This window comes from Labeo rohita, chromosome 6 (assembly GCF_022985175.1).
Source record: "Labeo rohita strain BAU-BD-2019 chromosome 6, IGBB_LRoh.1.0, whole genome shotgun sequence".
NCBI classification, from domain to species: domain Eukaryota; kingdom Metazoa; phylum Chordata; class Actinopteri; order Cypriniformes; family Cyprinidae; genus Labeo; species Labeo rohita.
This window is the reverse complement of record NC_066874.1, coordinates 9,235,996-9,251,086: the sequence shown is the minus strand read 5'-3', so window position 1 is coordinate 9,251,086 and position 15,091 is coordinate 9,235,996. Positions and strand designations below refer to the sequence as shown.

The 15,091-nt window shown below is 36.3% G+C and overlaps 1 protein-coding gene across 1 annotated transcript; it reads right to left on the bottom strand.

The window, feature by feature from the left end:
* Nucleotides 1-2,036: 2,036 nt before the first annotated feature.
* cxcr4a (chemokine (C-X-C motif) receptor 4a) lies at nt 2,037-3,723 on the bottom strand. Its single transcript, XM_051111450.1, has 2 exons — nt 3,610-3,723; nt 2,037-3,504 (listed from the first exon to the last, which is right to left on the bottom strand). Exons 1-2 carry the CDS (start codon nt 3,622-3,624, stop codon nt 2,437-2,439), a joined length of 1,083 nt encoding a protein of 360 aa, XP_050967407.1. The 5' UTR covers nt 3,625-3,723; the 3' UTR covers nt 2,037-2,436.
* Nucleotides 3,724-15,091: the final 11,368 nt, after the last annotated feature.

Genomic DNA, 15,091 nt, shown 5'->3' with positions numbered 1-15,091 from the left:
AGCCATCGTAATGCCATAGTATTGTTACTCTAACTAAATAGTTACTCCATCCCCAACTCAATTTTAATATTTTTCTGTTTTGCTGCTTAGTGTCCTGCATGAAAAAGATTAGCTACTGTTCATCTATATACAGTTGAGGTCAAAAGTTTAAATACACCTTGCGAGAATCTGCAAAATGTTAACAGTTTTACCAAAATAAGAGGGATCATACAAAATGCATGTTATTTTTGATGATATTTGACATAAAAGACATTTATATATAGTCCACAAGAGACAATAATAGTTGAATTTATGAAAGCGACCCCATTTAAAAGTTTACATACACTCGATTCTTAATATGTTGTTACCTGAATGATCCACAGCTTGTTTTTTTTTAGTGATACAAACTTTTTTTTTTCAGCATTTTTGTGTATTTGAACCCTTTTCAACAATGACTGTATGATTCTGAGATCCATCTTTTCACACTGAGAACTAATGAGGGACTCATTTGCAACTATTACAGAAGGTTCAAACGCTCCAGAAGGAAAAACGATGCATTAAGAGCTCTGGTGAAATCTTTTTAAATTTGATGATTAGGGTAAATTTGACTTATTTTGTCTTCTGGGGAACATAAGTATCTTCTGTAGCTTCTGAAGGGTAGTATTAAATGAAAAAATATCATATTTAGGCAAAATAAGAAAAATGTGCACATCCTCATTCCGTTCAAAAGTTTACACCCCTAGTTCTTAATGTACTTAATGTTCTTAATGTTGCATATGAGTCCCTCAGTTGTTCTCAGTGTGAAAAGATGGATCTCAAAATCATACAGTCATTGTTGGAAAGGGTCCAAATACACAAAAATGCTGAAAAACCAAAGAATTTGTGGGACCTGAAGGGTTTTTCTGAAGAACAGCGGGCAGTTAAATTGTTCAGGACAAACAAGAGACCCATGAACAACTATCATTAAACAAACAAACAAACAAACAAAAAAGGAGCTCATTCAGATAACAACACAGAATCAAGTGTGTGTAAACTTTGAAACGGGGTCATTTTTATAAATTCATCTATTATTCTGTTCATTTTTTTAGGATGTAATGTGGTAAACTCCCCCTGTGGTTGCTCTACTAGGACTTCAAGAAAACATACTGCATACATACTTCTGAGAAAAGCTCTGGCATAATTTGCTTGCAGTTTCTACTTGGTTTTCATGTAGTATTTGCGTGGTTTCACCTAAATGTCCAAACACTAGTGGAGCTATTTTATAGCATGCTGCTAAATAAGCGCCAAAAGAGTTTCACAGAAAAGGGAAATCATCATGTACTACACATATTTTTGTCTACTGAATTATGCTTTTCTATAGCAAATATAATTACGAGCATGACCTCCTTAAGCCGAATAGTGGGTTTTTACCTAAACTTCCGTGTGACACCACAATGTACCAGTTTCATATGAATTTACACCATGCAAAACAAGGTTTTGTGACTCATGCAGGTTATGTTTACAACCACCAATCTTTGCCAGAGACATGGCAACATAGTTTTGTTATGGGACCGCCTGAATAAACAAAATCCCTTTGAGGTAAAAGCACATTTGTGGAGTGCAAATAATAGAAAACCCCAAATGAAGATTATATTGGAAAGAAATTAAATTTAGAAAAGTAAACAAAACAACATGGCAATGCAAGACTGCACTATTTGCATATAAGAAAGCTCATGCATGTGTTTCTTCATGGTTGAATGGATTCCACAGCACGTTGGGGATCCCACCAAGGGGTGTTCAGTGTGTTTGGTTAAAGCTGAGAGAGTTTACATCTCAGGGAATCCCCGCCATCGATGCGTATGCATCAAAGGAGGGAGATTACAGACTAAGAATTTTGTAATTGCTGTACTTTTTTGCATGCTTGAATAAGACTAGTACTAAGTAACAGCGGTTACCGCTGCATGTCACATATCTAAGTGCAGAGTGAAAGTATAAACCATACTGGGTATTGCAGGGAAACTCCATTATAATAAGATGCTCAAGAGAAGTGGTCAAAACACACACACACAATATTTTTGAGTACTCAAAAAATTTATTGCAAAAACTTCAAATTGCCAAAGCAGCTTTTTAAAACTTGAATGGACCCTTGGTCCCTTTATCATGTAATAAATAAATGCAATGGTCTACGTAAGTGCAGAAAGGAACCAGATAAAAAACAATCTATATACATAATATGTACAGGAAACGTTTTGCACACTGTATCAACACATTTGTATGTTCACAATGCCTCTTCTCACTCTGAAGAGATTTTACAGTAACACTGGAAGCAATGCAGTATGTGATGCCATACTGACAGAAATATTTACATTCAGGCTCAGCCTGTTTACTGCATCTTGTACATCCTATACAGCTGGTAATTTCATGTCATTAATATAATATTTGGAAGCATATTCACAGTCCAAGGTGTGCGCACTTGTGTTAACTAGAGTGAAAGCTGGACGATTCGGATTCTGTGGATACAGATGACATTCCTCCTCTCTTCTTTGATAGAATTTTCAGACTGGACCCCCGGCTGGGAGATAGAGCGCTGCGGGCGGACTTCTTGAACTTCACCCCAAGAAACGCGTATAGGATGGGGTTGAGGCAGCAGTGGAAGTACGCCAGAGCCTCCGTCACGAAGATCCACTTCTGCAGCCCCTGCTCAAGTTCGCAGCTGTGAGGAATCACCTCCAGCGTCATCAGCGTGTCCAGCAGGATCCCTCCGCAATAGGGCAACCAGCAGACGAAAAAGCATACGATCAGAACCACGGTGGTCTTGAGCGCCTTGCGCTTCTGCGTGCCCTTGGAACCGCGCGACAGCTTGGAGATGATGATGCAGTAGCAGATTAGAATCACGAGCCCGGGTAGCACGAAGCCCACCAGGATGTGCTGGAAGCGGAAAACGACCACCCAGATTGTGAAAGAGTCCTGTGGGTAAATGCGCTCGCAGAAGGTGCGGATAGAGCTGCTCTCCGCTTTGGCGAACACCAGGTCGGGAACGGTGAGGAGCGCGGCGGGGAGCCACACGCCCACGTAAATGATGCGATTGGCTAGGAGCTTCCTTGCACCTTGGCTGCTCGTGGCGCGAACCACGGCGAGGTAGCGGTCCAGGCTGATGAAGGCGAGGATGAGGACGCTGCTGTATAAATTCACCGTGTAAATCATATGCACGGCCACGCACATGAACCCTCCGAAGTACCAGTCTTTGGCCGCGTCCACGGCCCAGAACGGCAGGGTGAGCACAAACAGAAGGTCCGCCACTGAAAGGTGCAGGCGGTACTTGTCCGTCATGGTTCTGGATTTGTTCTGGCAGCCCATTACTAGAACAACCAGTCCGTTCCCGACAAGACCCAAAACAAATATGATTCCGTACACGGTTGGAAGAAAGATCCTTTGGAAGTCATGACTGACCTCCACATCGCACGGAACCTCAAAGTTGGCTCCAATGTCCCCCGAGCCGAACTCAGAGCTGTTCTCATTTAATAAATCATCTTCAAAGACGATGTGCTGCAAAAAAGTAAACAGGCAACGTTAGAGACAAACATATATTTTTTTCCTTAAGTAATTTAAACTTAAACTTCATAAACAATAAATAAACAACTGTCATCTTACTTCGTAATATGCCATCTTTAAAACACTCCTCCAGTGCTCCAAGTCTCTAGTAAGCCAACAGCGACTTTCTGAAGCGCTGTGGAGCGCAGACGATTTAAATACCCCACTCCAGCGCCGAAGCTCCGCCCACTCACAACTGTGGCGCTCACAGGTAGTTGCATGTGCCCTCCACAAACACTCTTTTCCTGTTTTCGTGTTCAAAATTTGGTGTGATTGAAGAAAACGACGTCCTGTGACGAAAATCAGTGTTGCAACTGTGTATCTGAGGAACTCTTCGCACAAAGCAAGTTTACTTTGCCTATCCCAAACAATACAGTAATTCAACTCACAGATTTTGATAAAGTATGCCTGTGTTTATATTATAGCCTACACTGCAGTCAAAGGTTTTTGAACAGTGATATTTTTAATGTTTTTTTTAAAGAAGTCTCATCTGCTCACCAAGCCTGGTTTTATTTGATCCAAAGTACAGAAAAAGTCTGAAATATTTTACTATTTAAAACAACTGTCTTCTGTATTAATATGTTTTAAAATGCAATTTATTCCTGTGATTTCAAAGCTGAATTTTTAGCATCATTACTCCAGTCACATAAGCCTTCAGAAATCATTCTACTATTCTGATTTGCTGCTCAAAAAACATTATTATTATGTTGAAAACAGCGTAATATTTTTTTTCAAGTTTCCTCAATGAATAGAAAGTTCAGAAAAACAGCATTTATCTGAAATAGATATCTTTCATAACATTATACATTTCTTCATCATCCCTTTTGACCAATTTAAAGCACCCTTGCTAAATAAAAGTATTAATTTCTTTTATATAAAGTTATACTGACTCAAAGCTTTTGAATGGTATAGTGTATAATGTTACAAAAGCTTTTTTATTTCAGATAAATGCTGATCTTTGGATCTTTCTAGCCATCAAAGAATCCAAAAAAAAGTACTTAGTTGTTTTAAATGCGTCAGGAATGGCTGTCAGTCGGATCGTGATAGTGACGTTAAATTCCCAACGCAGTGGCTCACTCACTATAACCCTCAAAACACTTTTAAACGTTATTCAGCCGGAGGCTTCAGTTCAGATCAGAAGATTACACACATACACAAACACACACTCTTGTGAAAGTGTTGTCGTACGTTGAGCTTGGTATGTGAAAAGTGCACACAAACACTTTCCATGTTAACAATAATTGAAATTGAATTAAATCAGAAAATAAGGTTTTGAGCTTAAAAAACATACTGTATGTTAATCCCTTAAATACTCTGAGCTGTTCATGTTTTGCATACTTTGAATAGCTGTTTTATCACATTTAGAAGGTGCTAATGTGTGGATGATCAGATAAAATCACAGAAGCAGTCTGAGTGATCACAGGTCGTACAGTTCTTCCTTTGTTCAAAACAACCAAAACCCAAAGTAAAATTAACTTAACTCATTTATATGCATATATGTCCCATGTTTACAAGGACAGAGGGACAACTGGGAAAATGTGACACTTAAGATTTGTATTTAATATGTTGTGAAGATCTTTAGAAATTTAAAATGCCATTGTGTGAGTGGCTAAGCCATTTGGCATCATGCAAAACAGAAGAAAACACTCCATACTCTGTAGTCTGTAATATCTCAGTCATTCAATACTGGGTTGTAACAGGCACAGATGCTGCTTAGTGAACAGAGACGTAGCGTGGTTGGGACACCTGGCTAAAATGAGAGGTCAGACCTATCGCTGGTTGTAGGGAGCAAGGAAGGGCAGCTCTCAGAGACAAAAACCCTTTGGCAATGTGTGTGTGTGTGTGTGTGTGTATATGTGTTCTTTCCTCTGGGAGAACATGTGTTTTCACCTGCCCCCAGCCAACAGAGATGGGTTCCAGAGAACTGCTTCTCAAACTGGGAGAGTTGTAAGGCGATCTGTATGCATGTGTGTCTCTTTAAAATCTGTTGCACTTAATTGTTCTGTTATAAAAAATATAATATTTTAAAAATACTTTTTTTATTTGAATGTTTTTAACATGTAATTTATTCTTGGATGGCAAAGCAGAATTTTCTGCATCCATTATTTCAGTCTGCACTGTCACATGATCCTTCAGAAATCTTTCTAATAATGCTGATTTACATTTCTTATAATTATCAATGGTAAAAACAATTGTGCTGCTTGTTTTTTGTGAATAGAAAGTGTGTGTTTGTGTGTGTGTATACACACACCTCATACCAAGTCATTGTATGAAATCTTAAATCTTAATTAGGTCATGGTTTAATCGAGCTTATGTTTTCTTTTGAAGTTTGACTTTGTGTGTCTCACAGATTTTCCACAGGAACATTAAGAAATCAGATTTTGTTTTTTTATGTGTGTTTATGTGTGGTTGTGTGTATGCGTGTGGGACGATGAAAGCTAGCTGGTGCAGTAAGACACAAGCCGTGCGTCTTTTATGTCTGCAGATACCACAGAGGTGTCAAAGGCGCAGAAGCATGAAGAAAGAGTGGGAGAATGAAAGTGAGCGGAACCGATGTGTTCGTTGTTGTTTTCTCTCGTGTCAGTATACAGCAAAAGATCTTGCCATTCATTAAGGTATAATTTCCTCATCCTGTGTGTCACACAGATTCAAAGGTAAAAAAAAGGAGTTGACCGTTGGTATAATGACAGAGGTTTGAAGAAAGTTGTCCTTCACATGAGAAGAACAATAGCATAAGAAGTGTAGAGTGCAATTAATTATGAGTCTGTCTGTACATGATGTATATATTTGAATACATTTTGATATTAGATCACACATTTACTAATATTACTGTTCCAATTTGAGTAATTTGTGTCTTCATATTGGTCTGAATTGGAATGGGTGGTGCATTTTCAAAACGAAAAACTTGACCTTTTCCAAGGGCCAGATTGTGGTTAATACAGTGTAAAAATGACATTTCAAAGTTATAAATAAAACAAAGGTTATTGGAGCATGTTTTACAAGACAACACTCGTTCTGTCTACTTCAAGTTTTCAGATTTTTAATTCAGTGTGTTACTTGCTGTTTTTTGCAATGTTATTGTAGTACTTTTAGATACTTTACATTTTATTAACATTTTAAATCAGTTTTTGTTTTTCAAAAGAAGTGTTTTTGTTTTCCCATTTTCATTTTATTTAACATTCTAGTATTTTTTGTATGTCTATCATTTTAATTTGAGAAACATTGCCTTGCTAGCTAAAATAAAATATTTTTATATTTTATTTTATATATTTATTTCAGTTAACATTCATGTTACCTGATCCCATGACAAAAACATGTGTGGTGAAATACGCACCAACACTCTAAAAAGTGATAATTTGACTTAACTTAAAAAAAACTGAGGAAAGCCGTTGGCTTAAAATGATTAAGTAAATAATAATAATAAAAAAAAATAAGTTAAGTGAGCTTGAGAATTCACTTAACTTACTTTTTTATTATTATTTACTTAATCATTTTAAGGCAATGGGTTTCCTCAGGTGTTTTAGGTTAAGTCAACTTATCACTTTTTACAGTGAATAAGTACATATCATTGCAGTTTCCAACAGAAATGAACTCTAGAGGCGATAAAACATCGAGCACTTGTAATCGTTTTCATACACAGTTGTGATCACAGTTCCATAGGTTTTGCTTTCCAGACAAAGCAAGCCTGCTTGATTGCTCAGCCGGCACGGAACTGGACTTAGGATGCGGAATCATCAGGTATGAATCCTGTGCAAAACATGATTTGTGATGAAAGAGCTGAAAGATGAGAGATTGAAAAACTAGCAAAAATGGCATGCTTGCGATTACATTTTTACATCACATTCTCTTTTGTTTATATCAGGAAAGTTTAGGTGTAACGCAGATTGTATGTTATTTTAAACGTCACTGAGCATTAGAGTCAATGCTCAGTGGACATTTCAAGTCAGAACTGCAGTACAAAACAAGTACAAAACCAACGTCACATAAAACGTACCATATGTACGTTCATCTGTTTCAGGGAAAAAACTAACGCTCTTTTAGTGCCACTCAGTGGACATTTTCACATCGAATATGTCACAAACGTACATGACTTTACGTATTTTGCGTCTTGCGAAAAATTCCCACAGGTACGTTTTCATCATATGAGATTGAGGTTAATTTAATAAATGAGGTTTCATTTATTTCAAGTAACGAAAATGTTTTTAGTTTTAGTAAATGATAATATAATATATAACACGCAATATTTAAAAAATAGTTTCTAAACCATTTTTTTGTCAATATATTCCTTAACCCATAAACCCATAATCCACAGACATAAAAATGCACTATCCAGACTTAAATTTTTATAATTCATGAATGAAAACATTTTGTAATATGATTTTAATGTACATTTTCCGTGGTAATGCAACGTCCGATTTTTAAAATGCCTTTCAAAGAATGAATTTTGAGATTTTAGGTTTTGAACTGATATATATCTTCTTATGATTTCTAAAATGTGATAGGGAAAAAGGCAACAAAGAAAGTCTTTTGTGACAAAGGTCAGAACTCGTGTTATGATGTAGATTTTTTTGGCATATATTAATCTATTACTTTTACTGCATAAATTTGTAACACAAAAATATGGTAAAATATCTATTTAAGAGTCTTAGACCTTTCCTTAGACCTTAAAACTTAGACTTCTATATTTTCTATAGTTTGTCATGATTATATTAGGATTTATTTGTAATATGGTGAAGTAAACTTAGGCGTCCCACAGAGGGGACGATGGCAGTTAAAGGGTTAAAAATGGCATGAATGCCTATTCTGTTGTAAAACTCTAGATGGCGCATACTGATGGGTCATTAACGCAACCTAATTATATTTACAGTGTTAAACAACTTGGCAGAAGCTGATTGGTTCATGCTGCATACACAACGAAAGAGCTTGCTACTTTACATTTAAATGGCTTGTTAGATGTGAAAACCTCCACCTCCCCAGCTCCACCTGTATAGATTTGTGTCTGGTTATTATATATGCTATTTGTGCAGCAGCAGTCTGTCTTAAATACTCACAGCACCGTACTGGTAGTAGCGAGTCCCTGTACTTGCTTTGCAGCAGCAATAATCTACTACAACAGCAGCAGCAGCAGCAACATAGCAGATCTATTCAGCTAAGACCAAATACATTAAAACTTTAATATCCATTACCACGCTAAAATCTTCCGAGAGTTGTCTTGATAGAACTACAGTGAAAGCAGAATATAAATGAAGTGATTCGGTGTTTATAAAAGTGAACAGCACAATATGCCAGTTTGCTTCTTTTAAAGTAGTCACCCACACAGACACATACACATACAAATTGTCCCTAGTGCACAGGGTTTCCTCCCTTTTCCACAGGCCATGACAATAGCCCTCGGGACAGGGCAGAGAGACTGTGATAAGAATACAATAGGTCTGATGATTCCAGATAAGAATTTCTGGCCTTTCTAAGCGTCATTAGGCCATCTGTAAGTGTTTCTGTATGTGTCTTTCTTCCTATCCAGCTTTATCTACTAATAATGTTTTAAACAGAGGTGAATTTAGAGCACAAGATTCAGATAAGAGCATGCTGCTTCTTTTCTAGTCAGACTGTTGTGTGAAGAAGCCGAAAAGAAACTTGAGGTCTGTTTGCAGATTGACCAGGCAGCACGCTGGTGCCTTGAAGTCTATACGCTGGCCACTAAAGTTCCAGCCTCAAGGCGACAGAAAACAAATCACTGCTTGGCCAGCCCATTCACAGAGGTGAGCAGAGGCAGGGGGAAGAAAGAAGAGGTGGTATTAAGGAAAGAGGAGACACCTGTTTGAATGGCCCACTGCCCGTGATCTTTTTTTCTCTCTTTCATCCCAGCTTGTTTGGTCGTGGAGACAGCTGAAAAGACTATTATGGGGGAACAGAGTCGGTGACAGACCCTTATTAATTAAAAGCCATTGGAGACTAAGCAAAGACTAGCCAATTCACTGCTGCATTGAATTATACAGGTGAGAAGAAGCAGTACAAGCGCTGCAGTCAATGAAAGACCACTTAACTCAACTGATGTTCACATTAGATTAAAAATTGGAGTTTATAGATACATTTTTAGATGTTTATAATAATATATGGATGTAATATTCTGGGTTTACACATGTTAAGAGTTATCTTAAACTGTGTTTGTATAAAAGAACTGACTAAAAATCAAGATTAGATTAATGTTATGCATAGCTGTAAATCTTATTAAAATCATTATTCATAATTGTCTTAACTTTACCCAGGAAAGGTTAGTAAGCCAAAAAGTTATTATTTTAATGCCTTCAATTTCACTTTTATGTCCTATCATTCTGCAGAACAGAAAGTAGGATGTCTGAAAGATATTTCAGCTGTTTTTGTCCAAAAAAGACAATCTGGTCCATCATTTTCAAGACCTCAAAGCAATGTTAAAGGGATACTCACCCTCAAGTTGTTCCAAACCTGTATGAGTTTCTTTCCGTTTCTTACGTTCTTAGGAACATAAAAGAACACACTTTGAAGAATGTGGGTAACCAAATAATTGCTGGTCCCCATTGACTTCCATAGTAGGGAAAAATATGATAGAAGTCAATGAGGGGGGTTTTAAAATATCTTCATTTGTGTTCAGGAAAAAAAAGAAACTCCTGCGGGTTTGGAACAACTTGAGGGTGAGTAAATGATGACAGTGGTTCTTGCATGGTACCTGATCAAATGTCTTGAGATTTAAGACACAGTTGCAGTCAAAGGTTTACATACACCATGCAGAATCTGCAAAATGTTTATTAATTCACCAAAATAAAAGGGATCAAACAAAAGGCATGTTATTTTTTTATTTAGTACTGACCTGAATAAGATATTTCACAAAGAAAGACGTTTACATGTAGTCCACAAGTGAAAATAATAGTTGAATTTATAAAGATTGACCCCGTTCAAAAGTTTACATACACTTGATTCTTAATATTGTGTTGTTACCTGAATGATCCACAGCTGTTTTTTTTTTTGGAGTTCATGAGTCCCTTGTTTGTCCTGAACAGTTAAACGGCCCACTGTTCTTCAGAAAAATCCTTCAGATCCCACAAATGTGTATTTAAATCCTTTCCAGCAATGACTGTATTATTTTGAGATCCATCATTTCACACTGAGGACAACTGAGGGACTCATATGCAACTATTACGAAAGGATCAAACGCTCACGGATGCTTCAGAAGGAAACACAATGCGTTAAGGGGTGAAAACTTTTGAACATAATGAAGATATGTACATTTTTCTTATTTTACCTAAATATCATGTTTTTTCATGTAGTACTGCCCTGCAGAAGCTACTTACGTGTTTCCCAGAAGACAAGATGAGCAAAATTTACCCTGATCTTCAAATTCAAAAAGTTCTCACCCCCAGCTCTTAATGCATTGTGTTCCCTTCTGGAGCATCAGTGAGTGTTTGAACCTTCTGTAATAGTTGCATATTAGTCCCTCAGTTGACCTCAGTGTGAAAAGATGCATCTCAAAATTGTACAGTCATTGCTGGAAAGGGTTCAAATACATTGAAATAAAGTTGTGGGACCTGAAAGATTTTTCTGAAGAACAGTGGGCAGTTTACCTGTTCAGGACAAACAAGGGACTCATGAACAACTATCACTAAACAAAACAACCATCACTAAACATTAAGGTAACAACACAGTATTAAGAATCAAGTGTATGTAAACTTCTGAACAGAGTCATTTTTTTATGAATTTAGTTATTTTTTTCTCATGGACTATATGTAAACGTCTTTTTTTGTGAAACATCTTATTCAGGTCAGTACTAAATAAAAAATAACATGCATTATGTATGATCCCTCTTATTTTGGTAAAATAACAATTTGCAGATTCTGCAAGGAGTGTGTAAACTTTTGACCTCAACTGTATGTGTCATGTTTGATGCAGTTTTGCTTTCATTGATCAATGTTTTGATTTTACTAATAAAAGCTTACATTTTGATCTGTTCATCAAGTGATTATGTTGCTTTGATATTTAATTATGGATTAATTTCACACTACCCTTATATCCTTTTTGGATCTTCAAAATGTAGGTACCCATTAACTTACATAATATGGACAAAAATCACAGAAATATTACTCCAAATATCTTCATTTGTGTTTAGCAGTGGAAACAAAACCATACAAATTCTAAGTAACATGAGGGGGAGTAAATGATGATAGAATTGTCATTTTTGCCTGAGCTATTCCTTTTAAAATTCTGGAATGATATTCCATCTCAGTCTTCTCTGTCTAGCTAGAAATCTGACTCTGGCTCACTGAATGGGGCTGAATTGTGTTGCAGGTCTTTGAGAGGATTAGATGGGCTGATCTGAGGACTGATATGGAACCCTCCTGTCTGTCATTTGCATCCTTTGTAGAAGAACATCCACTGCTCTGTGTGTATATGTGTTGTTGGGGGTGGGGGGCTGCATGTTAAAAGACCAACACACATACTAACAAACGTAAGTACACACTCTAAAGGCCACACACAAACTGCACCGGCACATTTTGTACGTCAGGGTGGGGTAAGTTCCGTAACAGACATTTAACTCATTTTTGCCCCACATTTGGTTAGGTAGGAGTCTCCTCCTGTCTTTACAGACTAGCACAAGGCTTATCAATCATGAGCCACTCCTATATGAGTGAAATTGAAAGGGCCACTCCTTTATAAATTGCAGCAGTTTTGAACTTTATGACTAGAAACAAAACTTGCACAATGAACTTGGGTCATATTTACGTTTACATTTATCAGTGAACAGACAGGACAGTTGACATTGAGAAAAACCACAAGCATATCATAACGTGCTTAATAAAACGCTTGGTTTATTGCAGTGATGTCTGGCAAATTCCCATAATACAATGGAGCTGCTTAGGAATTAAATCTGCATTTAGCTCTAATTGACTGATAAGATTCAGCTGATTCGTTATATGTTCATTCTGTCTCACCAGACTAATAAAATGCAATATACAATGATATGACATGAACCTTTGTCAGTACTGGGTGTAATTACATTATAACCGTATCACCATAAGCTGCAGTTCGGTGTTGTGACTGAGAAAGGACCAAGTCATCCATTGTCGTCACTAGCTGGAGACTAAGAAAATCTTGATTGATCAAAAACAGAGTAATATTATAGAGTAAAGACACAAACACTCTTGAGGTTTCCGCTCTCAATGTCTCTCTGAGGTCTGACAGACTTCAGAACAGATGTTTGTCTGCCCTCCAGGTGTGCTTGAGTTTGTTGTTCACCTCTGAACATTTACTGCTGGTTGATTTGACTCCCCAAAAGTAGTCTATGTCTATGTCTACCTGCCTTTTGTTGTTTTAACCAAGGTAAGGCCACATTGTTGAACACGAGGGTCTTGAGGTAAAAGATTTGTGGTTGGGGCAGGGGTGTGGTGTTGGCATATGCCCGTCTGTGTATGAGTATGTCTGTGTACATCAAACGTGTGTCTGGGTGTGGATGTGACTGCATGCGTGAGAAAATTGTGTAGAAAAAGCAAGGGTATGTATGCGACTTTGGATCAGCTTTTTTTTTTCGCTCTGATAGCGTGCGACTAAGTGTACCAAGCAAAACCGCAGCTTCCTGATTTTTCTGACACCTATTTGTCTATCTCAGTTCTACACTTTATTTATTATATAAGATGTTATGCAACAAGCCTTTAACACACAATACAAACTATGAGGCTGCAATAATCTCAAATCTAAATCTTAACTCCTTTTTACTTTGAACTTTTCAATGAATTATATAAAAATGTTATTTTCTTTTAATTTTGTTTTGAACTGAGCTGAACGGCATCACGGGTTTCTCTGTGTCAGTGGCGCCATCTGTTGGGCATAAAGGAGTGTTTGCCACTATATAAAATAAAATAAAATAAAATAAAAAATGAACTGTACAAGTGAATTTTATTATATTAATTATTCTAAACTATGCATTGTGCTGTACTGCTTCTGCTGGAAATGCATTTATAACGTAAAGATTGGTAAAACTGGTGTTTAGCTACTAGGCAGCTGCACTCCCAGCCTAACCTGCTACAAAACTACTAAAACAAGCAAACTGACCAGTCTGGCCTTGCTGGGAGACCAGCTGTCATCCTCAGTTCTGTCACGCAAACATTTTAAAAATAAAATAAAAAATAATACAAACTTTCAAAGTGAATTGTGCTGTATTATACTAAATATTTTAAATCTGTATGCTTTGTACTGTAGCTTACTTCTGCTGGAAAACAACCATCCGAAGTCTAAACTACAACTGGTATGCTGAACATAAACTAAAACTACTAAAACCAACAAACAGACAAGTCTGACTATGCTGGAGGACTGGCAAAGATCAGGAAATCATTATTTTTAAAGCAGGGTTATTGTAGCCTACTATACTGTGCATGAATCCTTTTAGCAGTAGTGTTTATTCAAAATAATTTACAAAAGTTTAATACAACCACAAAAGGATTCCCTGCTATATATTGTAGGCCTATTGTATGCTATGTACGGTCAAAAGTTTTTGAACAGTTAGATTTGTAATCTTTATTTAAAGAATTCTCTTTTTCTCACCAAGCCTGCATTTATTTGATCCAAAATACAGCAAAAGCAGTAATATTGTGAAATAATTTTACTATTTAAAATAGATTTCTATTTGAATATATTTTAAAATGTAACGTATTCCTGATCAAAGCATGATTACTCCAAGCTTTAGTGTCACATGATCCCTCAGAAAGCATTCTAATATTCTGATTTTTTGTTCAAGAAAAACATATTATTATTATTATTATTATTATTATCAATATTTAAAACAGTTGAGTATATATATATATATATATATATATATATATAGAATATATAGAAAGATCAGCATTTATCTGAAATAAAAGCTGGTGTAACATTATACACTATACCATTCAAAAGTTTGGAGCCAGTTTATTTTTTTCTTTTTGGAAAGAAATTACATAAATTAATACTTTTATTTAGCGAGCATGCTTTAAATTGATCAAAAATTAAATTGATGATAAAGTTACAATGTTATAAAGGATTCCTATTTCAGATAAATGCTGTTCTTCTGAACTTTTAATTCATCAAAGAAATCTGAAAATTATACTCAGCTGTTTTCAACATAATAATAATAATAAATGTTTTTTGAGCAGCAAATCAGAATATTAGAATGATTTCTAAAGGATCATGTGACTGGAGTCATGATGCTAAAAATCAGCTTTGAAATCACAAGAATAAATAACATTTTAAATATATTCACATGGAAATATTTTATTTTAAATAGTAAAAATATTTCAGTTTTTGCTGTACTTTGGATCAAATAAATGCAGGCTTGGTGAGCAGAAGAGACTTTAAAAAACACTAAAAATCTCACTGTTCAAAAACTTTTGACGGGTAGTGTAGTCTTACAATACATTGTGTTCTGTGTTTAATTCCCATAGGCGCAATTTAACTTGGCCAATATACTCTAACTTAAACATGAGAGCGAAAAGGTATGAATATTTTCCTCAATCCATTGAGAACTACCAGCTTGTGTTTGGGG